This window comes from Cyprinodon tularosa, unplaced genomic scaffold (assembly GCF_016077235.1).
Source record: "Cyprinodon tularosa strain WSP-4 unplaced genomic scaffold, ASM1607723v1 ctg775, whole genome shotgun sequence".
NCBI lineage: Eukaryota > Metazoa > Chordata > Actinopteri > Cyprinodontiformes > Cyprinodontidae > Cyprinodon > Cyprinodon tularosa.
The window spans coordinates 147,804-175,460 of NW_024039535.1; the positions used below are offsets into that span (position 1 = coordinate 147,804).

Below are 27,657 nucleotides of genomic sequence, written 5' to 3' on the forward strand. Positions count from 1 at the left end.
AATTTCTTTTTGTGTACACTTGAGTAAACAAAAGGAAAAAATCTGTCTAATTACAAGAAATATATATATATATATATAGGTACGAATGTTTTGTGGTTTATTATAACATCTTAAAAATGGAAAATGAAGTGATTATCAAAAGGAGTTGTGGCTGGCCTATTACTTATTCATTTAACCACTGGGTGAATCAACTCTCCTTTAATCCTTCCTCCCAGTCTAACTGAAATTTCAAACCACTTGGGCTTGGCCTCTGCACATCCGTTGGTGACCGAGCTTAACGCACCGTTTCCTTTATTGTAGCCCCCCCCCCCCCACAACAATGAAGTGTGATATTTGAAAAAAGACAGATCAGCCACCGGTGAACTACGACCCACCAATCATCTGTAGTCTGTACCCACGGCGGCTTTTGAATCCCTCCTCCTCTTCCAACCTCTTCAAATCCATTGGCTGCCACAGGAGTAGCGACAATGTTTAATGCACCATGCGGTGTCCGGGAGTCCAGTCAGTGAGAGGAAGCGCTTGCTGTGCTCAGAGCAGTGTTACGTGCTGGAAATAGTAACTAATGACTGGGCTTGTGTAGTTAAGAAAAATCTATTTTATTTTTCTGACAACAGCAAGGAGACTCCTGGCAGGATGCGGCGTTGCTGCTGACCACTTCCACAGCAGCTGTCCGTCTGTCTGTGCGCACTTTGGCTGGGGGACGACGCACAAGGACAAATTGAGGAACCAGTAACTCTGCGCTGGAAAACAACATCGCTCGTCCTTTTAAGTATCCACTGTGGACATAGGCTACCTTTACAAACATTTGGATTTTTTTTTTCCTTTCACACCTAATATTTTAAAACAGTTTTCCGTCCTGGAAGAAGAGTGAGTCACTGCAGGCAGAAGGAGAGCCGCTGCATCCTAATCAGACAGCGGAGAGGACTTCAGCTCATTGACATTTCAGTCATACTTTGGAGCACTTTTTTCATTTCTACTGCGCTGTACTGTAGAGTTTGTGTGTATAGGAGGCTTTTGGCTTCCCTGCCGCACACGGAGGAGAAGGAGGATACGGGTGGTACCTTTTGTGAAGTGGAAAATAAGCAATCTCTTTATGCTGGAATTGACTGTTTTAAATTTTTATTCTGTCCCTTTCTTTTGGAACCGACGGTAAGATCTGCTTTTTTGTTATTTTTATTCTTTATGTCTCATTTACCTTCCTTATTTTATTATTTTTCTTTATCTAAAGCCCTCACTTACGCTCATTTCAAACCTGCGTTATTCCAGAACCTTTTCTTTCCGTTCATGCGGACGCAACAGCTTCTCTCAAGGACTATGGAGCGACAGAGAGAAAAACAGAGTTGTGGAGACGGGGAGCAGCAGTTGAGAGAATTACACGGCTGTGCTGAGATGTTGGCAGCTCATTTCTGACTTTTTAGAAGGCTCATTTTAAATATCCGGATTATGCGGATTTGTTAATGCGTGTAAGAAGATCATTTTATCTTCACTCCTTCCAATAGCCCACACAATAGGCCATCAACAGTTTTACTCCTGCGGCGTTTCCGCATTATTAAAGTTGCCCTGTTACACTTCACTCTGCATCCTCAACATATGCATGGATAATTATCTCTCTAGGGTCAGATGCTGCATACATACCTCATATATAATCGAAACTACCTGCAGAATCTTGGATTTGATTATATATGTATAGTCTTCAAGGAGGATGCTTTCTGTCCGTGTATCTGTGAGGCTGAGCGTCTTTCCAAGGTTAACTAATTAACAATCTTCTCTCATAATTGTGAAGATGAATTACACATGAGCCGTGTCTCATTTTTGTCTTGGCAGTTGCACTGATTTTATCTGATTTCTCTCTGGCAGAGCTTGTAGCTCACCCTCTTTTCTAATTGATTTCCCTATAACATGTTTTTTTTTCTTCTTTTCTTTTCTTAGGTAATATATGTGAAGACTTACAATGACAGTTCTGTTGGAGCCTGGATCTTGATTATTGTTGAGATGAGTCTGGGTGCTCTGCTGAATATAAATTAGGCATTCAGTACCACAGATTGCTTGCTGAGGAGAGAAAGCAACAAAGCAAAGACAATCTACAGCGACAAATGTCAAGTCATCACATGATGAACTGGACTCTTTTGTTTATCCGTTGTGATAGAAATACCAAATCTGAACAGAATATCAACAGGTCACAGATTGAATAATCCACGCAAAGGTTTAAGCAGTTTTTACTTAGTGGAGATGCATCTTTCTATTTTCTTTTTCCTCCTTTTGTGGGCTCAAGCCTTGACATTAAAAAACTTGAATTACTCTGTCCCGGAGGAACAGGGTCCAGGAACAGTGATTGGGAATATTGCCAAAGATGCCAGGCTTGGACTCGAGCAGATTGGGCAGGGAGGACAGGGAAAGAAAGCCAACTTTAGGGTGTTGGAAAACTCAGCGCCTCATCTTATCGATGTGGACCCCCAAAGCGGACTGCTGTACACAAAACAACGCATTGACAGGGAAACATTGTGTAAGAGAAACCCCAAGTGCCAGCTCTCCATGGAGGTGTTTGCCAACGATAAGGAGATATGTATGATAAAAATAGATATTCAGGACATCAATGACAACTCACCTGTTTTTCCTTCTGATCAAATTGATATTGACATTTCTGAAAATGCAGTGCCGGGGACACGCTTTCCTCTAACCAGCGCACATGACCCTGATGCTGGGGAAAATGGCCTGAAAACCTATCAAATAACTCGTGATGACTACAATCTCTTTTCTTTGGAGGTAAAATCCAGAGGGGACGGGACCAAATTCCCTGAATTAGTCATTCAGCGTCCACTGGACAGAGAAGAGCGAAGCCATCACACCCTCATTTTGTCAGCTACTGATGGTGGTGAATATCCTAGATCAGGTACAATGCAGATAAATGTTAAAGTTATTGACTCCAATGATAATAGTCCGGTTTTTGATCAGTCATCATATGTAGTAGAAATTCCTGAAAATTCTCCTCCTGGAAAAGTCTTAATTGATTTAAACGCCACAGACCCTGATGAGGGAAACAACGGTCAAATTGTTTATTCTTTTAGTGGCTATGCACCAGAGAGAATTCGTGAGCTTTTCTCAATAGATTCTAGAACAGGGGTTATAAAGATTCAGGGAGAAATTGACTATGAAGAGAGCTCTGTCATTGAGATTGATATCCAGGCAAAGGATCTAGGTCCCAATCCAATCCCCGGCCATTGTAAAGTCACCGTTAAAGTGCTTGACAGGAATGATAACTGGCCATCTATAGGCTTTGTGTCTGTGAGACAAGGAGCCATCAGTGAGGCGGCACCCCCAGGCACTGTCATTGCTCTGGTCCGTGTCACAGACAAGGACTCTGGCAGGAATGGGCAACTTCAATGCAGGGTGCTTGGTAATGTCCCTTTTAAACTCGAGGAGAACTATGATAACTTCTACACAGTGGTTACAGACAGGCCCCTCGACAGAGAGGTGCAAGATGAGTACAATGTCACTATTGTTGCCAAAGACAATGGGATTCCTCCTTTAAACTCTACAAAATCTTTTACAGTGAAGATTCTTGATGAGAATGATAACATTCCTCGCTTCACCAAGTCTGTATACCTTCTTCAGATTCCCGAAAACAACATCCCTGGGGAGTATCTAGGTTCAGTTTTGGCACATGACCCAGATTTGGGCCAGAATGGCACTGTGTACTATAGTATCATTAACTCCAACATCAGTGGCGGTGATGTCAACACATATGTTAATGTAAATGCAGCTAATGGAGCCATCTATGCTGTACGATCTTTTAACTATGAGCAAATCAAGTATTTTGACTTCAAAGTGCTTGCTAAAGATGCAGGATCTCCACATTTAGAGAGCAATGCTACTGTGCGCATTAGTGTTTTGGACGTCAACGACAACATCCCTGTCATAGTCTTGCCTCTTCTTCAGAACGATACAGCTGAAATCCACGTTCCACGAAATGTTGGAGTTGGTTACATTGTAACAACAGTGAAAGCATTAGATAATGACTATGGTGAAAGCGGAAGGCTCACCTATGAAATCTCAGATGGCAATGAAGAGCACCTCTTTGATATTGATCCTGTTACTGGGGAGGTCCGAACCGCCCACCCTTTTTGGGATGATGTAAATCCAATCGTTGAGCTGATCATCCGTGTATCAGACCACGGTAAGCCAACTCTAACTGCTGCTGCCAGACTCATTGTCAAAGCCTCCAATGGGCATGCTTCAGATGGACTTCCACACATAAAAGACAATCAAAATTGGGACATTTCCTTGCCACTTATTGTGACTCTAAGCATCATATCTATCATGCTCCTAGCTGCCATGGTGACCATAGCAATCAAGTGCAAGCGGGAAAACAAGGAAATTCGTACCTATAATTGTCGCATAGCAGAATACTCCCACCCACAGCTGGGAAAAGGCAAGAAGAAGAAGATCAACAAGAACGACATCATGCTTGTACAGAGTGAAGTTGAAGAGCGGGATGCCATGAATGTGATGAATGTGGTAAGCAGCCCTTCCCTGGCCACTTCACCCATGTACTTTGACTATCAGACACGCCTGCCACTCAGCTCACCAAGGTCAGAGGTCATGTACCTCAAACCCACTGCCAATAACCTCAGCGTGCCCCAAAGCCACGTGGGATGCCACACCAGCTTCACAGGCCCAGTCACCAGCACTACAGACACACCTACTAACCGCATGTCGATCATACAGGTAAGAGAAAGTGCATCTTTTCCTTCCCTTTTGTGCACATTGGAAGCCCTACAAAGGTCCCAATCCCACATCAGCATTATCTCTTTTTTTTTTCTTTTTTTTATGAAAAAAAATTGAAAGTGGCACTATTAGCCAGGGGCTCTAAGAGGTAAAAAAAAAAAAAAAAAACAACCAGTAAAAAAACAAACACATGCACCCTAAAATTGGATTTCAACCTGCTTTTCAAAGAAAATGTCATTTAAACCACTAAAAATGTCTTAAAAGCAAACAAATCTTTTTTATTTTTATTTTTTATTCCTTTTGTGGGTGAAAAAAAATGCATTTACTTGGGGAAAGAAGAAGCTCAAATAAGACTTTATCCATCTTTAATCAATGATTGCTTCAAGTTCAATATTTTATGAACTTCAACAGTTTTTTTCACACTTATCCTATGGGTTTGGATTCCTAGAGATTATGAGATTTTACTTATTTTCTTGACTACATTACATGTCTATGTGGCGAGTAGCAGGGCACATAAGCCTTCAATGTGATAAGTTCTTAGAGTCTTTGGCCTTAAGCCCATTAAAAGTCTGTTGCGGTCGACAAGGATTAAACCCAGTTTAAGCCAGTGCGGTGTTTCCACAAAACCTATTAGGCAGTGACAACAAAGCTAGTCGTTATTTAGTCTTTTTTTACTGTTGTTACAGTTTTGATAGAAATCGGCCTCCTCTAATTCTAGTTTTGTTCAGTGTTTCTATCTTAATCTGGGTTGATCTTCTATTGTTACCATTAAACACCCTGATATTCTGTTTTTAAGTTTTCCGTGTTCATTATGTTTATCTAGATATATCTATCAACGCAGATTAGATATGATAGTAGTGTTGGATCCAATTATTCTTCTTCTCTCCGCTTGCATCCTAATGGACTCTTTGGTAGTCCAGGTTAAGCTGTTTTTTCTCAGATGGAGTTTTGGATGATGATCAGATGTGACATATTCCCAAGAAGGCACTTGTCTGTTGTTCTCACTCTCATTCTTTGCTCTCTATTATGAACCAGCTGCAAAGGCCATAGGTCAGCGCAAAGCCCGTTGATGCTTGCTATTATAAGGGATTAAATAATTGTTGGTTGATTCATTTTCCCTGCTAATCTAGATGTCATGTTGAATTGGACTGCGATAGGCTGTCGCAAATCTGTTTATGAGCGTTCTTCTCAGGCTGTTTAAGTAAAAAAAAGAAGAGGGGTATCAACACACTCAATTGTGTCTTGTTTAAGGAAGGTTTTCATCAATGCTTGGGTACCTTATTGCATTATTCAGTAGGAACCTGTGTAAAGGGGGATGGCCTGAGGCATTAGGTTTCTTCTGAAGCTGTACAAAAGCATATCACTGTCCTCCCTTCTTCTTCCTCTAATTTCCTCTCTGTATTTACGTGGACAGTAAGTAACCTGAGTCAGGAGAGTGTCTATGGGAAAAAATGTCAAAAACAAAGACAGAATTCCCTTTCTATTGATCTTTAGGCATCTGAGCTCATGTGTCACTATGGTTGCCATGATGGTAAGGCTAAATAGGAAAAAACATATGTAGATAAACAGGATGAACATATTCTATCTTCACAAGAGTACCTTGTGCTGTCTTCATCTGCTTCATTAGCTGCCTTCAACTTGTGGTCCTTGTCTGTAGAGCTAGTTTACTCTAATAATGTTTTAAAGTGGTGCACCGACAGGCTAGAATGGTGTTTAGCTTGAAGAGAGGGATGATATAAACAAATCAGAGGAGCTCCACTTGCCTGATTATTCTCATCACCTTGCAAGGACATTACAGCGTGGAGAACATTGTGTCATTTGTAAACACAATTCCTGAGAAAAGATGGATTTTATGCAGTGAACACTAATTCCGCTTAAGGCATTGAAGGAAATGACCCTTTATGGAATCAATAATGAAACCAATATGAAACAAAATTTCTTGGGCTGTAGGATGAAGGGATTGTAATATTTTTGCTCTAAACAGTCTGCTCTTAAAGTGACCGAAATGGATTTAGATTTGCCAAACTGGAAGTCACTGATGGACTACTTTAGACACCTCATTTTCAAGTCTTTATTGTAAAAATGTAATACTACTTTGTCAACTAAAAGCTGAATTACTAATGAAACTTCAGAAACAGGCTTATTATACGATGTACTTAGTACAGTAAATATTTTTTCTAAAACAACAACTTTTTTTTTTTAAATCATAAGATATGAATTTCTCAGTAACAAAAGGGGATGGTTCAAAGACTATAAAAGCTGCCTTTAGGTGGCGGCATTCTGCCTTTTGTGGGGTGGGATTGATGTGAGAATTGCAAGGAAAATGGGGCTCCAGTATCTGCTGACTTGAATCTGGTCACTTTATGAAAAGACTTCTTCATCTGTATAAAAGAAATGCTAGATTTGTATTCACTTACAGACTTTTTTTTTCACAAGCAGCCTCTCTTCCAGCACTTTTCACTAACAGCCTTGATTTTCTCTGAATTTCTGACAATGAATCCATGATAGTGATAGTTCTTTTAGGATCGCATATTCATAGAACAAAGAAATCACAGTGACAACTGAACCATGTTTTTGAATATTCTCCAAATAACTGATGTTCATAATCCTGTTCAGTGAAACTAAAATGTGCAGGACCCCCCCTTCCCAACTTTTAGTGATATGATTGTGTCCATTAAAGTTGCGTGTTTACTATGCTGCGGATTTCACTCTTTTGATCTGTTTAGGCTTAGAATATGCATGCCAACATTTTAACTGGAGCAGATGTTGAGAATGCATGCTTCGAGGGATGGTCTTACTCTGCATAATTTAGGGAGATTGTGTGTGTTTGTGTGTGGGTGTAGCATCATTGTGTATTCCAGGCATGTGATTTAAGCCTTTAGCTGGCAGGCTCCGTGACAGAGCCCCTCTCCTTCATGAGCGTGACAATCTTGCGTTTGTCCGAACCTTGAAACACCCGTCCTCCACACGCGCACTGACACACACTCACTCAAACACAAAGATGCACATGCAGGTCTGTTTTTAAGGATTCCACCAAAAAGTCTTATCCAAGCCTTAGTATATTGTATTGAAATTGCTCCCACACTTCAGTAGCATTGAGCCAACCAATAAAGAAGCGTTCTTTAATTTTTCAATAATGGCTTTGGTCTTCAGCTCTCCACAGAGTAAGTTTACTAAACATCTATATGTTTAAAGCATCTTTTAGGTTTTGCAGCATACCAACAATAAATGTAGGCTGCTTTGGTGATGAGAATGATGAGAAAAAATTCAAAATACCTCCTGAAGTGTATGTTTATTTGTCCCTTTGGATGGCTGCTAAGTGAGATCAGTAAACAGATGTGTTTTATTTAAGCTCACCAGTACATAAAGAAATATTATCCTGCCTTAGGGTTTATTTTTGTATTTCTTCAAACAAGCTTACCCTTACTGTACATAACACACCACAGTGAAATTTTAAATTATTAATAAGCCCTTTTATGTCTCTTCATACTACCAAAAGCTGATATGATAGATACAACTGGGAGGAAGTGCAGTCAAACCAAAGTGTTGCTCTGGGGAAAAAGCTGCAAATTGTTTTATCTCTTTACCCAGAACATATAAGTTTGGATTATTCTGTATTTTTTTATTTGCAACAATCTCTAGTGTTATTTTGGCACTGTTGAAAAGCGATGCTTGTTTCCATATAGATGCATCACAGTGCTTTGAATCAGAAGCGGCTGTGTAAAGCAATGCATAAAGCTGTGTTTGCATCCTTGTACATTAATAAATCATAATGTTTAAATAAGAGCAAAAGCAAAAGATTTCACAATAAACATCAGAGGTCTCAGGCTAGTTGTTTATGAACCAGAGCAAATGAGGATAGCTGAACTCAGAGAAAGTGGAGAAGCAGAAGGTACTTACTGGTTGAAAACCAGAAAATGTGGTTTAATTTCATAATGCCACAGTCACTTGCTTTTATCTTGCTACATTACAACATAAACAGATATTATAAGTGTGCTGAAAGTTTAAGATTCAAAGCAGGTTTTGTTTATTTCCAAAAATGTAAAAAAACAATCCAAGTAAACCTGCTAAATAATTGATTACTTGCAACAGACTTTGCTCACTACTTCTTGAATTTTCCCCTTGCAACTAAAGGACCAAACTTAACATGACACCGATGGAGACGGACTGATCTGTTGACCCACTGGAAGTCAGTGCTTTCTATATGGACACTATACTTAGCTGTTCTGTGTAATTTCATTGTTGTAACCCCCCACCACCACCACCACCACCCAATCTGGCAATCCAGGACAACAATGGAATCTTTATTTTTTTTGCAGGGGTAATGAAAGACACAGGAAATGAGTATGTAAGCTGGCGCTCATGACAACCAGATTGACCGGACACATTAACCAATTTTCTCTCCTCAGTAGGAAGCAGTCAATTGCAGATGACATGAGCTTGATAATAAGACCATGGCTTGTCAGTGGATGCACCCTCACTTATTGTGTGCTTGTGTATCCCTGGCTGTGTTTATGATAGAGGGGAAAAGAATGATCTGGATTTTAATGCGTGATTCAGTGATCCTTTGTTTAAGACTATCAGGCCTTTCTCATTTTTATCAAGCATCATTTTGATTGACTTACTCTGGTAAAAAAGACTTGCAAAGGTCTTGTGGAACTTACTTGTTTTGACTTCAGGATGCTACACATTCTTCCTTTTTTATTATTTCTTAATGAACATAAATGAATTAATACTAAGATAGGCAACCCGTTTTACACAGACATTCATACCGTCAGTTTCTCGTATTTCTATTATCCTGCAGGTTCACACCCACACAAGGTGGATATGACATTTTGTGCTTCATAATAACTTGACTGTAATGTATTTTATTTACATAACAAATTACATTTCTTAAAAAGAAAAAGAATTTGCCAAAAATGACCCACATTATTACCTGTTACCTTGGTACTTTTTGCATTGTTCTACGAACAAGTTAGGTACAAGAAGACTACCTTTGGTTAAGAGAGGCTTTAAAGACAAGAACAAAAATATAACCTTCACAGCAAAGGAATCTATGATTCAGCCGCCTAGTGTCTATGTGTATTTCTATGCAGACGTGTGTACACACAACCTCGCACCTGTGCTACCACCAGCTGAGTTCTGAAGCATAGGTCTTGCCGTTTCCCTAGAGCGAAATGGTCTTCACTGTTGGGGCTGCCTGTCCCCTGTTGGTTCTCGATCCCTCCCAGGGTCTTTAGACTCTGCTTTTTAAGTCCTTGGGGGCCTTAGATGGGAAAAAAGAAGGCTTAGATAAGAATGACCACACATTAATGTGCAACAAAACATTACATACAAGAGGTTGCCCAGGTTTACAGAGCTTGGTGATGTATTCTTTGAACTGCCAGCAGCTGGGTCTCCTTGCTGTAAATCAAACGCTCTCAAAGTCAAACAAAGTAGAGCCCGCTCCGCTGTGCCTTGGCTCCAGTCCAGCTTGAGAGAGCTTTTATTTCTGCCACATCTTCTTTCACTGTGCCTCCTAGGCATGTGCTGCTAAACAACACGTAGCTCAAAGAATGAGTTATGTGAATTTGTTCTCACCTTCTATCTCATTAGTATAAGAGAAATGATTTAACCAATCCCCACCCCCTCCCTGAATCATTTGCGCTCTCTCCTTGTCCTTGCCTTTTACAGTTCAGCACTTCTTCAGCTTCATCAGTAATGTGATTAATTATTTGGAGGCATATATCATGCATACCATCTCATTTGCTATAATTTCACCTAACTGCATGTCAAAACAAGCTGCTATAAAATGACTCCCTCTCCCTCGTACAATCATAGAAGTATATTACTGTCAGGTTACAAATAGGAAATTACGATTTTCCTTGTAGTTTGCAATCCTCTCTCGTTTGTGCACAGTGTGTATGAGAAATTGTCAAACTGAAGTGGGAGAGATCCTTCCATTCTCTTCTGTTGCTGCCTTTATCTGTTGCACAGTTTGAAATCTGACCCCCGTCTAAAGCCCTAAGCGTGTATGAGAGAAATTGAAAAGCTGTTGTGTATTGCAGTGTTGATGAAAATAGAGGCGAATGCTCCCGCACCCTTATATGCTGTTGCCTAAACAAAAAGCCACTAAGTGGTGGGCACACAAGATTTGTTGTCAAACCTTGAGGGTCTTTGTTCTTTGTTGATGCGGTGGCAACGCTAAGTGCTGATAGCATATTAAAAACTATAGATTTAACCAGTCTTATCTTTGTGTGTTGTGCCTCACAGATATACTGAATTGGTCCCTTGCTGGGTGTGTGTCTTAGCAAGAAATCTTTTGGGGTCCTTTGGTATTCAGATCAATTGCCAGTGTGCTCCGTTTCTTATTGATTTTTGCTCTGTTTGGTACTGACTTACTGTTTTTCATTATCTAGTCCTCTTAGCATTGTTAAGTAAGAAAAAGACCTCGGCTTTTGCTCTAAGTTTTTACACCACTTTTCTTTTTTCCATTTCTTGTCATCTCGGATAAGCATTGCAATTGCTCATGTTACTGATGACCCAAGCTAAATTCATAATGATGAGATTATGTTGTCAACAGTACAGGGTGTATATGTCTGCTGTATTGATCTGCCCAAAGTCCTAATAAATGAAGTACCATGATGGAAGCGTTGGCTCAGTAATAACTCTGAACAGATCTTGCTATTTATATGCTCGCAACGCTGCTGAGATGATGGATAGAATTTTTTCAGTTTTCCTCATGTCTTTTTTTATAGTCTGTCTCAAATCATCCCTCCTCTTCTCTTTTCTCCTCTGTTGTCTTAGTTCACACTGACATGCTTAGCTGGTATGCTTACAGGTAAAGAGACTTGGGTTTTGTTGGAGGAACTTATTAGACAAAATGCGAAGGAAAGGAGAACACGGCAAATAAGATGTTAGTGAAACCATTGTGCATTTTTTGTGTCTTTAAAAGGAGGAAGTTTTAAGCAGAGTTTATTAATGCATTTTCGCTGCAGTTTTTGTTTTTTCATTTTCCCGAGTTGCAATGATAGCCTCCATCCTGTCTTTAGTTCCTTTCACTCAAATACCACTCCTCCATGGGTCCAATGGGTCACTTTGACAGAAATTAACTCCATGTGCTCTGTGTATGTTGGAGAGGGAGCCGACCTTTATGTGTGTCCATCTGCACTGCAGTATGTATCAATGTGAGAACCACACATTCAGTCTTGTCAGAATAAAGGCTGCGTATTGGCAGAAATTTCCTAGTCCTCCTGAAAACTCCTTTTGAAGGAGATAGTGTCTTTCTCATAAGTGATTATCTCAAGTCTTTCATCTAAACCTTAATTTACTGCATTTAGCTTTAGGTCATTATTATGACCTTTCTGAGCTGTTGCTTGAGAGGAAAACGCTGCAAGAGGATGTTAAGATGTCGTCGGAAAAAAAAAAACTAAGTCAGAGTTCAGGATCAGAGGTCCAAATCTATTCTCTAGATTAGATTAAAGGTGAAGTTAAAAAGTCACAAAGAAGAAATTCCTGGTGATAAACTGGCATACAATTTATCAAAAAAAAGAAAACAATAATTAATGGAACAGCATACCTTTAACTTAAACTTGTTATTATTCATGCCTTAAAAATAAAACATCGATTGTCGGAATCCCAGGAAAAACATAGAAATAAATATTGTGCACCATTGCCATCTACATGCATCTGCTTGATAAATCTCGAAGGCTTCAGCTTCCACTTAAACTTCAACTTTTATATTCCATTCTCAGGTCTGATAATGTCTTTTCTTTCTTTGCATCCAATATTTTCATTGTACTTCTATGCAACACTTCATTTCGAGAATGTCCTCCGTTGTAGGTTAGATCACATGATCTTGTGAAAAACAAGTTTATTACCATCGAAGCAAAAGCAAACTGAAAACAGATACATTTTATAAGGAGACAGCTGCCACTATCTGATAGAAGATTACTTTTGTGCAACCAGAGTTAGTCACCAGCACAGAATAATATTCTACCACCTCCAGGACATTTACATTTTCAACCAAAACTTCATATGAAACTTTTTTTCTATAGAACTGAATTGTACTGCTGCCTATCTTGGCAAATACTCCCTTGAAAATGGGTTTATAACCATTGGGACCTTCGTGGTAAAATAAGGATAATAAAACTTCCTATCAAGTCAGCTAAATGGGCCATATAAGAAAGTATAGATAAAGATTTATAAACTGTACATTTGCTTTCCCTATTGTCAGGGTTTGATCTTTTTTTTTTTTTTTTTAAATAGCTTCTTTTATTGTCTTACCGTCATTTCTTCCTCTGTGGAAATATTTTTCCTGTATGCAATTTTGTGAATTACACTAAACATTTTAATTGGGATTTTCTTTTGTTTTAATATTGAATGAAAAAAATATCTAACTTCCCTTTTATGTCATGTTTTTCTTCTTTTCAAAACATATTATTATTCTGTATTAATCAAAGGACTTGAACCTGCTGTTAACAATACAGACAGACTGTTAAAATCTGTCTCAAATAATTAAAAGGCGAACTACTTTAATGCAAAAACAAACATCTATGTAACTCTTTTGTACTTTATTTCTTTATTAATGTGCTGTATACATACAATAAACACAGATCAGTGCTTGACATCCCATTCATCTCCTGTTGGTGGCAAACAGCAAGTGAGATTGGTTTTGTGCTAAGGGCAGGATAAATATGCATTATGTCATTCTTACTTCTTCTGAGCAGAAAAGTTTTTCTGAAATGGTCTTGGAGAGTAAAGCTGATATTTAATTATCTACTGAATTTTTGTTAGTGTCATAGTGTTAATGCAGAAGTGATAAAACAGAATAAAGATGGTTGGATTTGATGTCGCCTAATCTGGCCCTTGGCAAGCATTTGACTATGGCCCTTGGTGTCTAGGCCACGTAACTGACTATGGAGCTGCTAGTTACTAGAGTTGGATTCTTAGTGGGTGTGTCCCTGAACGGGGAACATCGGTTAGAACTGCGGACGGGTTGTTGGTGACCAGTGGACAGGAATCTATGGTCGTTTTTGAGTAGGAAAAGTGGAGATGATTTTTCCCTTTTATTTATGGATTGTAAATTCCCTTCTAATTTCAGATGGGATACTCTATATAGTGATCTCTTACACAGTATATGCACAGTATAGATCTCTTACACAGTATAGTTCAAAGATTGGCTTTAAAATGCAAGGAGAATACATATAAGTTACATAAACCATTTCACTCTCCTCCTTATTAATTTATAAAATGCCTCCTCTGCCATTGTGTGCTGTTTTGTTTTCTTTTGCCGCTGTGCTACAGTTGATAGGACTTTTTGTGAGTTCAGCAGCTCAGTTTCTCACAAAGTATGACTACTTTAATGGAAATAATCTTTTTTTCTTATTCTTCTTGCCACCCTACATTTCTTTGTACTTGCATGGTATATAACAAGCTTTATTCTGATTCATAAAAAGAAAAAGGATTAGGTCAGCTCATGTGGTTCATGCTTCTGCTCAGGATGCCTCTAGGGTAGCCTGGCCAGCCAGACTGACTGGTAAGGCTCAGATGCTATTCTAAAGCAGACAGAACCAATCACATTGCAGGAGGCTGGCGCATAATACAACAGTCTTTCTGTAAACATAACAGTCAAGATTGCAACTGCAACAGAGCAATGATTAATAATGTACTTTCTCATGTTCCAAGTGAGTATGTTTGGCTATTTGATTGTTTCTTACCTGTTCCCACCGACTCTTTTAGTTCTGCCTTTAAACTCAGGCTGTTCCTCCTCTCTAGACTGATGCACCTTATCAGTCTGGCAGGCTAGGCTACCTCCAGGGCACATCCCTTTGGTGGAATATTCTGCTCATCCCACTGAGAGTTTTCCTCCTAAACCAACACATTCTCACTACCAACTCGTCACATATTGACGCTTGGACAAAGACCCTTGCGGGTCAGATACTGACACAAGGGGGATACCCCTCTCGTAAGTATTTGATGTGCAGGGTAAATGACAGGTGGACATTGTACCATGTGACCTGCGACAAAAAAAAAAAAAAATTGAAATTTAGCCTGTAAAGTTATTTTGATAGCTTTTGAAGGACATGGTTACAGGAACATCCAAAAATGCTTCCATGAGCTGCGAAGTAAACAATTACCACTAACCAATCCCTTACCCTAACCATAACCACTAAACCTAAAGAAACAGTTGTATACATGTAACCATATACTATGTATACTACTGTTTCTTTAGGTTTAGTGGTTATGGTTAGGGTAAGGGATGGGTTAGTGGTAAGTGTTTACTTCGCAGCTCATGGAAGCATTTTTGGATGTTCCTGCTACAGCATCTCGTGAACCATGCACGTCAATTACTGATGAGAGGGGTATCGCCGTCTGTATCAGAAGAGCAGGGGACTTTGATCAAGCGTCAATATCTCATGAATTGGGAGTGAGACTGTATTGCCTAAACATGTCTTCTGGACTGGATCTGGAATAGGTAGAAAACAAAGATAGAATAGAAGAAAGTTGTTAAGCACCAATGTTTGGATATACTGATATTAAACTGGACATAATTGAGCTTGCAGTCAATAATATAAACTCCACCACATTATAACCAGATATTGTCAATCAACAGCACATTTCCACTGAGTTACAAATCAATATTTATTATACCATGGTAGTTTTAGATTCTGTTGACAGTCTGTTGACTTTATTAATGCAAATAGCATAAAATGTGAAACTATTTTTAGTATTTCACCTTTAAAGCTAGAGTTTCTTACCTAAAATATAACCTTTTTATATATATTGTTTATTTGCCTCTTGTTTCCAATGAAACTGCGAAATGATTCTTGTCCCAAGTGCACACACACAAGCACATGATCATACAAACACAGGCTCATACAGCATCATGCACAGATTTGCTCACACATGTAGACACCAATTCCCAGGTCTGGTAGAAGAGGATTATGACTTCTCACTCAGCCCCAAAAACCCTGGGGTCGGTCATATGAATTCACTCAATTTGAATCTAGTTTGCAGCTTGTTAGGCTTTGAATTGTGCCAGTGCCACCCAGATGAAACTGGAATTAATTTTTCTGCTTGAATATCCCACTCACATGGCATTTTGGTGATCCCACAGTCTGCTTGCCTGAAGGCAAATGTACAGCAGCTTGTGAGGCAATAGATTTTTGCTATTTTCTACACTTATAACTTGTTTGTCATACAAACTGCAGACTGACAGACTCAAACTGATGCTGATGTGTGTTTTACAAAACACATTTGCTCTAAGTAAACCTGCAATTTAACATTGTTAAATGTAAATTTAAATATTTTTATTTCATTTGATGCATAAGGCAGAAAATGCTTTTACCTGTAAGCTATAGTATATCCACTCTATTCTGTGAATGAATAACACTAATGATTTTGAGAAACTCTTTGTCTATACTACAAGCAGAAAGCGCTAAATAATTAATATGTATATTCTGTTAAAGTAATTTAGAACAACTAGCAGCTTGCATGAGCAATACTGTTTTATATAGTCTTATAAACTTCATATATAGTCCTCTGTGTAAATATTCAGTGCTGAATCTGTATTATTAGACTTTTTGTTTTTGTTAAAATGTTAATTCAAAAATATTATGTCAAAAATGTATAATTTGCTAGATCTTTTATAATTGGCTTCTCAGCAGTGGCGGCCGGCCCATAGGGGGCGCTGGGGCACCGCCCTCCCTGATAAGAAGAGAGAAACGTAAAATATATTTTTAGAAATTAACTCCTAAATGTCAGTTTTACTCTCTAGACTGTGTACCTATAAGCAAAACAAATTTTATAAACTACATTTCCCTACCTACTATCATTAATTTGTGGATTTCCACAGACAGACTCCTACCGTCTCTGTTCTGGGGGCGCTGATCAGACAGCCCCACATTTGCAGAGAATCTGTCAATCATGTACTATTGCTAGGTGAATTTAATGGCCAATCAGCGTCTCGGAACTTTATGGTCTTGGGGCGCTGAAAATACTGCGCTTTAACAGGCTTCTGCACCCAAGCGCAGGTGCAGACAATTAGAGGGAAGATGGCGAATGGAACAAACGAGATGCAGCTTCCACCAAATTCGGTGAGATCCTTATTTATCTACCCGTTTGCCAGAAGAACATCCCTGTTGTAGGATATGAACATTTCATGTCATGGTTATTGTGACTGCGACGAATCCACCTTGTCGCTTAAAACAACCTCTCTAACTTTGCGCGCCACACACACATTCCTGTTATACTGTGTTTGTGAGGACCAATACACTCGCGCTGAGCCCAGTAGCTCCATGAACTTAAAACACACAAGCTGTTCCTGGTTACCTGCTGGCGTATTGAGGGTGCACACTTAATATTTCAGTGGGGTTAGCCGTGTGTGTGTGTGTGTGTGTGTGTGTGTGTGTGTGTGTGTGTGTGTGTGTGTGTGTGTGTGTGTGTGTGTGTGTGTGTGCGCACGTGTTTATGCTACGGGGACTTGTCATCTTCAGTCTGGCTGCGTCTTTGCTGGGTTCAAACCCAGTTTGGTGTAATTGAATAAGTCAATGAATCTGTGTAAAAGAATTAAGTTGTAAAAATTATTTGTTTTTGTACATCAATTGTCTGAGAGAGCCTGAGGGTAGGGGCTTAAACTATTTAATGAGGGCTGTGGGAAGAAGAGCGGCCATTTTTGTTTTCTGTTTCTTTGTTGCTGGTAACTGGAGGGAGGCTGAAGCCCAGACGATCTTGTATATGTTTAGTTTCTTTTGCACCCTGTTTTGAGTTTTTGAGCACAATAAATCACCAACACCGGTAACCTGACTGAGCCTGGATTCTTGGAGGCCAAAGAACCCCGTCACAGTGACCCAAATCATCACTGTTACTGTTATTATATAGTAAATTAAATCATTACTGTTAAATTGTATGTATTGTCCAATTGTTTATTTGAATTCTTATTCCGTTAGTTGGAGACATACACTAGGCTATATCAGCCCCACCAAAAATATTTTTCACCAGCCGCCACTGCTTCTCAGTATCCAAAAAGATGACCATGAGACCCTAACATCGATGAAGAGCAGTATTTGAAAGCTTTTCTAGTCCACCTAGTGTGTTCATAAGGTCATGGTTTTCTTCTAAAATGTGTACACAAAAAATGGAATATCTGCTATTAGCTGCTGGAATTCTTTCCTGTACATTGGTAAAACATTTCTGTTGTTGGACCCATTTACTGATCTCCAAACTGCTTGATTAGATGTTCCTCATTTTTGGTTAAATAGTCAAGCTATATTTGAACTTCTTGAGACTTTGTAGATATCCTTCTCTCTTACTTTAGGATCTTTCTTTCTTACTTTAGAGTAGATGGATAGCTGAGATATATTTATTTCTATGTAAAGATTCTTTAAACTTAAGTCTTATTTGAGTGTGATGGAGCTTGAATGTTATTCTTTTAGCAGTGCATTCATTTAAGCCTCTCCTCCTTCACAAGAATGTAATTGCTCGTTTATTTGACATGGGCTTTTTAAAACATACTGTAAGACTTAAGTCTTATGTGAATTTAAATGGGCAATAAAAGACAAGGAAGGCCAACATGTACTTCCTTTTGAGTGGCTTATTTTTTTTTCAGGTACACCGTAAAAACTTTAACGCTTATTTTGTTTTAAAGAATATTATTTTCAATATAATTTTTCACACATTTAGTCTATACAGATAAGGGTAAATAGAAGGATAAAGAGGCTAATGGAGATTATTTAAGTTGAGACATTTGCCAAAATAACTGTCTTTTAGCCTGCCAGGGGTTACCTAATAGTTAAGATTTTTTCTAATACAACAAAAGTGGCTTTGACCCAGCAGAGTCCAAATGTATGAGCATATCTGAATCTGAAGTTCGATTTAAATACAGGCATAGCTGTCTGGGCACAAAAGTTATAAACTTTTGACTCGCTTTGCAATAACCCTACCTATTATCTGTTTGTAAATCTTGCATGAGTATCGTGTTTTAAATGGAGCTATAGACAAGACTTTTTTGCTTCAATTTTTGAAAAACATGGCGCTGACTGTTTGCCATAAACACTGCCTCAGTTTCTCAGTGTTGCAGCTTATTATAATCTTTACCCAAGGGGATCCTGGTCAACATTACAATCAAATCACTTTTTCATCGCCCTATTAATGAATCAATTACATGCAAAGGAGCTACAACCAGATTTTTAAATATATTGATATCAGAAGTGTATTAACTATTCTGTATCATTCCATGCTCATCTAGACAATACATCTTGTACATCTTGTAGAGTCTAGAAAAGTAAATCAGGTTTGGTTGTGATAAGTTCTTTTCTTATATTGAGGTGAACTGGCCGATAAATCTCTAGCTACTCAAGTGGTAGTCTTTGTGTGTGGATTATGTGTATCAGCCTTTTATCAGGATGGTGATAAATTCAAATTAAAGTTTAACAGTGGGGGGGCGGTGTCTTTAAAACTGATGTAGTTTTCAAGATTAAAAGACAAACATAATTACAAATGGATAAAGTGCCTTACAAAGAAAGGCTCTTTCTTTGTAAGGCACTCATACACTGTTTCTGGTAAAGAGAATGCAGCTCTTCAAATTGTGCTAAAAACTTCCTCAGATGAGACTAAAGCAGCCATTTGTAGACAGAAATGCAAAATTACATGTTTATGATTTCTCAGGCAACACTTCAAATGGAATAATAGTTTCTTCAGTAACTGCACTGAATGCCTTTGCTGTTTCTTTTTTCTTCGTCATTTTATTCATTTTGAAAAAAAAATATTTTTCACCTTGAAATTTCAATTTCTTTATTATTCCCATTAAGTTTTTCCTTTGGATTCATATATTTGCAGTTTTGCCACATCACATGCATGTTAAATTACGCTTGTTTGTTGTTGCATGAGATATCAAAAGTGAGCCCCAATAAAACTTAGTCCATATTATTCATAAGTACTGAATTGAGGAATTAATCATCAAGCAAGAAGTGCTGCTCTTTATGTACTCTGTTAAAAAAGGAGTTCTTAGCACAAAGTAATAAAGGAAAATTTACTGTTTCCAATAAATGAAAGCTCTTGCACATAAAAGAAAAAGAAAAATGTACAAATCTCTTTGAATTATGTGGCAATGGCTTACAAGATATGCGGACAGAGTTAGATTGAATTCGCCAGTTTCATAATAAAGGAGCTTCTTTTCAACTATAGCCCCGAGGTGGCTCTATAATAAACACAGATGATACTTCAACACCACAGAGGCACCAACAGATGATTATTTGTTTGTCTTTATTTAGCTTGACTTCTGTTAGATGTGTTGTTTTGTCAAATTGACTACAGCAACCGATGAAAAGCAGATAAGAGATTGTAAGGATTTATTTTAAGGACTCATTTCTTTAGGTGGAACGAATAATCAATACTTTCTGTTATGGTCTGAAGTGATATTTTATCATTACATCAGTCCTGGTTTTCACATAATCTTTCTCTTTACTTTGCTTTACTTTCTTGATGGTATTACAGATAAAAATGTGCTGAACATGAATTTAGGTCTCATTGTAATGAAAAAAATAACAATTTGCATAATTGATGTATGGAAAACCACAAAATAGGCTTTAATCTGAGGCAACCAGACTATTGCTCAGTTTTTCTGAGGTCATTTTGACACCTATCCAGGAGGCATTTTTGTCGGGTCACTGATGTTTTTAAACATCATGGAGGTCCATCCTCCTAAGCACATTCCAAGTCAGATACAAATTAATGGGCAATGACCATAGAAAAGGTTTATTATTGCACATATGTCAAATCTGCTACACTAGAGCATTATATTTTGCATGAAGAATTAGCTCATTTGTTCCGATTAGCGTTTCCCTTCCTTTTACATGTGGAAAACATCATGATGCAAAGAAAAATACCTTATCAGTTTTAATTACTAGAGCAATGAGTTCTGTATGTGCACAGAGCTACATTTATAGTCAAGAAAAAAAAGTGTTTTCAAAACCCTTCAAACCTACACATTAACCTTTTCAGTATAACTGTCACGTCAGACTCGGGCATAAATCATATGTAAATGTATTTTAAAAAGCCCCATGCTGTTTCATTGCTTTAAAGTTTAAAGGGTCTTCTGGAGGGCCTGTGTGATTTAGACGACTAAACCTACTGATTAGCTTTTTTTTTTAAACTGTACTCAAAGGCTTGCTGAGTATGCATGCTTGATTTTAGCTCTGCCTCATGTCATTTTTGTAGCTGCACTTGTTCACACTTGGGAGGTACTAGTTGAAGTGCTATTTTGGACCTTTATCAACAACACAACTCTCTCGGGCCCCTTAGAATTGTGCTTGAGGCTGTGTTTGGATGTTGCTTACATATAATAGAATTGAAACCAGGAGAGAATATTAGAACTGATTTTATTATTCTTGTTTATAGCAGCACTTTTTATCTTTTATTTTTGCTACTGTTAAAGGTTATGTTAACAGCTATGAATCTTTCCATACAGAATTCTTTTCACACTAACTTATCAACTGGTTAATTTTTTTGTAATTCAAATTCAGCCTGATGTCCTACGGGGGAAATATATATGTGAAGGACCTGTAATGATCTGTTTAGAGCTATATCAGTATATTGAATTTAATACCACTTTTCAAGCATTCCCTACTTTCCATAAAATGTGATGCCAACCAAATGTGTTGGTTTCAAGTTTGAGTGAGCACTCAAGTGCTTTTCCATGTCAGTGCACAATGGCAACCATACTGGGCCACATTTAATACCATTTCTTACTCTTAATGTGTTAGAAGTTTGGCTTGTATGTTAGCACATTTACAAATATGCATGCAATATTAGGATTTCAATTTGACATAAATACACAGAAAGCTGATGTTCACAATGATTAAGGAAGTAAGGAATGTATCTCTTTTTCAACCCTGATTCTCATTTAAGTATCAGCAACGCCACTGTCCATTAGGACTGTTTAGACTTACTGGGCCTCATGCAACAAAATTTTCTTATTCTTGTTGTAAATTTCTCATGGGCTTTTATGAACGCAACATGTCAGATTCAACAAACATTTGTAACTTCAGTAAAATATTGTAAATGATCTTAATAAACGTGATGCAGTCCACCTGTGCGTTAGTGAGCGAGAAATGTAAATCTGTATAATTAGCGCCCCAATAATTACATATAAGGCTGCGAATTCCCACGCCTTTGTGATTGAACATGCAGGTGTTCATTCGTAGAGATGGCATTGATGATGGAGCATTAAAGGACCAGTGAAAAGTCAAGCAGTGGAAAATAAATTAAAAGAGCTGCAAATGATGTGTTTGCACTGATACAGAAGGGAAAAAAATACAATTATATTAAAAAAATAATTTAATATGAAAACAGTCAATAAAAACTACTAATGGAGGCAAGAGGTGCAGCATATGATGTAAATGCTTAATATGAGTTTGCCATCCAACCAACATAACATTCTGCAAAATGTAGTTTACTGTACATCTCCAGACCATGTCTGTCATCCTTTCATTATGTTCTCTATCTCTCTTTCAACACCTAAAACTGTTGCAGCAAAACTCTACTTTTACAAAGTCAGACAGACCCAAACATTCCACATTTTATGTAAAAACAAAGCCAAGGTGCTGCCATGACGTAAAATTAATGCAAGTCTTACTGTGTTGCTGAACTTTCTATCCATTTTCTTTCTTTTGAAGAAATAACAAGTTTAACCAGTGTCTCAGACAGGAACGTATAGAGGTCCCTATGCTAAATGAACTAGCTGTAGAAAGCCTCCAGCTTCCTTTTCCAACTTCCTTTCTTACTGCCAACACCATTTGGAGAGCACTTATCATAGCGACATCTAACTCACTTCCGATTTCTCTTAAGTGTCCTTACCGATTTGCGCTATTTGGATAGACAGTGTTGGCTCTAAGTTCACTTAAGATCATTGGTTTGATAGTCTCTTATCTTTAGGAAGAACTTTTCAATGCTAATTAGATCTGATCACCTAAAGTTGCTCCTCCACCACTAGATAATTGATGCAATTCAATGATTGTCTTTTAACTTTGTCCCTCATTTTCTTACTTCTTATAGCGTGCTCTCACTTTACTACTTTTCCCATCCCACCATTACATACTCTTTTTGCTCATCTGCATTCTGCTATTTCCAGGTTTTATTACATTCTCATTTTTCCTATATTTCTCTGTGACTGGTGCTCATGTACTTGGTAACCTTCCTTATATTTACATCCTTATATTTGCATTAAGATACACAGCAGATAATTTTTTTTTTTACCAATATAAAAACTGAGGTGCAGAGTTTTTCTGTGGGGTTTCTTACTAAGAGTATAGTGCATTCTAATCTGCTTAGATTAGTAGGTTTAAAAAAGTGTTTAGTTAATGCTTTAATACAAAATATGTGCAGCATCTGACACACCACAGAAAGGTAAGTTAAAATATGTGAAAAAGGGAAAAATCCAACCTTTTGAGTTATTATTATGACCTGTTTGGTGGATCATTGCATAAAGATATCCATCTTTCTGCAAATCTCAAGCAGACAAAAAAAACACTTGCCGTTTTATAGAGTTTACTTACAATGTGAATTTAATATAAATGTGCCTCATTCCTCTTAACCATTTAAAGTTTAATTTAAAGATTGTAAGTAAAATCTCCAAGTCTTATGGTAACATAAAAGTGGGAAATTTTTATGTTATCAACTGTTTATAACAACTATTCTATTGTTTATATATTCTAAATGAATTTAAATAAGCCATTTCAACAAAAGTCAATTTGTTCCTTGAACATAATATGCTCAGATCTATTCTGCTCTACTCGATGTTATGATAAATGGTGAGTTTGAAGCAATAAATTATCTAGAATAAGCTTTTTGGCAACAATTCTCTTAATGCTGAAGGGAAGAGATAATTTGATTGGGAAAATGTTGTTGGACATTCTGAACAGATGCGAAAAACATGATCAGAGAGCTTTTCCTGTATTCTTTGACTTGAAGAAATGTTACAAGAGAAAAATTTCTTATTGCGTTATAGGGGTTGGGGAAAGTCTTAACAGCTAGGGTGCAAATAATCACATGAAATTTTGCAGAGATTTATTTAGCTGTTATTTTGCATTGTCGTATTTCATTACCCATTGAATATATGTACTTATATGATTATTGTTTATATGTGATTGTATTACGTAAAAAAGAGGAGTTTATTTTCAGGGTTTTGACATTATGATTGGGTGCCAATACATGTGTAGGTCACTCTGTGTTTCATGAAGACAGTAAAGGAGAAACGCATGAATCATACCTCTCAGAATAGGTGAAGGGGGTGTACTCTTTTGAATAAAAGCGAGCAATCCACTGATGTGTGAAAGAGAAGCTGCAATTTGTCCTTGTTCACCATCCCTGCGTAGGATATCAAATGCACACAAAAATGGTAGCAGTGCACAAATATAACCACACATAAGCAAACAGTAAACCAGAATCAACTACTTTGCCCCGAGAGGGGAACAGCACTCCAATATTCTCGTCCCATTTGTCTCAATCGCCTGCTGTCTCGTCGGTCAGTCTTAGGGGCCTCAATGGGAATACAGAATAGAGTGGAGCTTTTTACACTTACTCAGTCTCACTGTGTTCAGTGTCTCAGTGACCTTTGTGACCTTGCTCCATGAACTAGATACAACACATCATTTACTGCACTTCAGCAACACATGCCTTTGGAAAATTCATCCAAACCACCAAACAAGAAGAGCCTTTGCTGATACATGCACAGTGTGTGCTAGATTCATCTTTTATTGAACAGGTTCTGCACTTCTGTAGCTCTTTAAGCTAATAACTCAGATCCTCATTCAATGAGACAGGGAAACATTTAAACCAGTTTTGGTTTTCAGGTTTAGGTACAAATAATGATACCTGTGATGCAAAGGGAATTTATGCAGTGTCGAATTCAGTTTAACATCTTGCCTCAAATTATCCTGTATTTATTGTGGGCTCTGACTTTCGCAGTGGAAAGCAGTTCATGCTGACCATTATCGACCCATTAATTGGAAAGTGGCCCATTGTAGTGAAAGTGCTGGGCGATATGGTCAGACAGGAAGAGATGGAGGCTGAAGATCGGCCAGAACTCTTAATTGGCAGGAAAGAGGTTTCCATGAAGTGGTCTAATGTGTTTTTTATTGGCTTGTGTGCAGTGAGTTGCTTGCTTCTTTAGCTAAAGGCATGTTTTTTTTCTGTGTTAAGAAGAATTACAGGTGGGAAAAACATTTTTCTTGAGACTTTGTATCTTGATTTGTTCATGACTACAAAGGAATATGAATCACCAAAATCAAAATGTATTAGTAATGCCCAATCACGTGAGTCATGAGAAAAGCATGCCCAGGGTTGGTTGCATGGTCAGAGAAAGTACAGATGGGGCACATTACTTTTATTCAAGATTTCCATCTTCCATTTTCTTCTTCTCTAATTTAAAATTATTTCATTACTTTTAAAAAAGAACACTTTTCAGCTGCTCTTATCCTGTCATTGCCAAATAATTTCAAACTTCCTTCTTCTTTTGCTTTATGGTCAGATTCCAGCCTTTGATATATTCCGTGGGCGCTTTCGTTTAATATTGAAGGCTGAAGTGGAATAAAGTGTTGAGGTAGAGATAAAGGTGTTTGCAAAAGCATGGAAGGTCAGAGAACTGAGGTGGCCTGTCTGACCTTCACACACACTTTTTTCATACTGAGCCACTGCAAGGCACAGATGACATTGAAATACTCTATCGACCGTGAGTCAAGCTGTGCATGTGAAAAAGCCTGGCACAACGACGCATTACTCACCAAACATGACATTTCGCCGCTATGAATTTCAGACAGAGTTGTGCACAACATAGTGTAATTATTTGTGTTGCTGTGATGAATGCAGCCACAAGAGCGTGAAAGCAGTTTCTCTTTAAGACATTTGCTTCAGTCATTCCTACCAATAAACAACAGGAAATTTATTAATCTCTTGCAATAATCGGAACATAAAATATACTGTTAAACATTTCATATATATTTTTTTTTTTTACAAAATACCTTTTGTTATTGGTCTATTTTTTTTTTCAAATGCCAGTAGGCACACTGCAGTTTTTCTGACCTTTTAACTCCTAAACATGATTAAAATTCCCAATACACTGTGGTTTGATATAATTACTAAGCAAGTAAGACTGGGAGAAAGATAGAGTGCCTTATTGCCGAAGTGATTGATCCATTCTGTAAGGTGGTGCTGCATACAGTCCAGAGGATTACGCATTTGTGCCATTTATGCAGGGAGCCTTATACAGGTATTGAAATATAATACTACACTTTGTCACACATGTCAAAATGTTTCGTAATGTTACAGTAAAGCACATGTACTTTTTTTCCCCCGCAGCCTGAAAATGAATTTGACTGAACTTTTTAGGTTAGTTAGCAATGCATAAAAGAATCCTGTTTCTTAATTACCAATATATATATATATATATATATAAAAAACAATTTATACAGTGGTTTCCACTTTTATCAGTTTGAACAACAACATATGCAAGTATAAACAGAATGGTAATGTGCAGCTATCATACTGTTCAAGAAGGAGATGGGTTATGTGTTGCAAAATGTGCATATCAAGTAGAAAGGAAAATCTGGGTAAAAAGAAACCCTGTATTTAAAAGCCATAAATTCAAGCAGCGAGGGACCTTAATTATTAGACATGATCACAATGTGATTAAAGTTTTCAGTCATTATGGCTATCAATGAATTGAGGAAAAAGTTGGACCTGAGAACACCATTTCAATTGTGAAGCATGGAGGTGGTAGCATTATGTGATGATTGTAGTCAGTTCTTCACAAAATGCATGATATTAAGAATCAATGACATCACAAATTAGAATATCAGCTTAGATGTATAAATCTAAGCAAAAGTGGGTTTTCTAAATAAACATTTACCCCATGCATATCACCAAATTAGAGATTGGCCTGTGGGGTTCAAAGTCAGGGATTTGTACAGGATATCACAAAGATCTGGGGTCTGATTTATCAAGCTTGCATTGGGATAAAATGAGACCTGAAACCTTTGTATGTCACTTTCCCTGCAAAGGTTGTGATCTGTCAGAAACAAACATGGAAATGGAATGGAAATGTGAGGTCCTTCAAACAAAATCTGACCCATGTATTCAAACATTATGGAGAAAAGGAGAAAACGGCAAAAAAGATGGAGAGGTGGAGAACCTAAGCCAGATTTAGTCTTCTCTGATGTTTCATATCAGTTTATTTAGGTGCAACTCGTGCTCACACTAGTTACGCACAGCTCAAATCCTTAATCAAGCACATGCAACACGTAAATGTTTGCTCACCATCACATTCATCTCCCCGATGATCAACAATGTGATCAGTACAATCATTTAAGCATTTGTGCGGCAATCACACTGAATGCTCTTAACATTTTACACCCGTGACACCCATGTGTAATATTGAGCGTAGGATGCTGCTCTGCTGGACTTGGAAAATGGGAGATTTAGGATTCTCTTGCCTCATGGTAATAACTGGTTTATCAGCTGATCAGACTTTATAGACCATAGACCTTTTCAGCAGGAGGTCAGTGTGCACTACTTCAATGTCTTAAAACAACAGAAGGGTAGCTGGCTGCACAGCTCTAAAAGAATGAAAATAAATATTGATAATTAGTATTCTGTTGTACATAAAATTTCATATACATTTAAAAAACTGTAGTTATATATTCATTTTTTATTATGAGTGTTAAATAAACATGGCTTCAGGCCACATTTTAATAAAGATCAAATAAAACCTGCTCATCTATAGTTAGATTGGGAGTATCTAAATATTATATGCTGATGTAACTGATCCTTTTTTTTTTGTTCACAAAAAAATCTTAAAACTAGCTTGGTGGCCAGTTTAACCAGATTTCAGGCTTTCTTTATGTTTTATTTTAATAATTAAATGCAGCTGTTAACCAGGGGTTTCACTCAGCTATTACC

The 27,657-nt window shown here is 37.8% G+C and overlaps 1 protein-coding gene across 2 annotated transcripts in view; it reads left to right on the forward strand.

The window, feature by feature from the left end:
* The first annotated feature begins 476 nt into the window (after nucleotides 1-476).
* pcdh17 (protocadherin 17) overlaps nucleotides 477-27,657 on the forward strand; it is a 68,589-nt gene continuing 41,408 nt past the window's right edge. Inside the window, exons 1-2 of one of the 2 annotated variants that reach the window (XM_038270758.1) lie at nucleotides 477-1,149; nucleotides 1,930-4,725. In XM_038270758.1, coding sequence (XP_038126686.1) covers nucleotides 2,230-4,725 — 2,496 coding nt within the window. In that variant the 5' untranslated portion in view covers nucleotides 477-1,149; nucleotides 1,930-2,229. The remainder of the gene's footprint in view (nucleotides 1,150-1,929; nucleotides 4,726-27,657) is intronic. The other variant, XM_038270757.1, reaches the window with a different exon arrangement.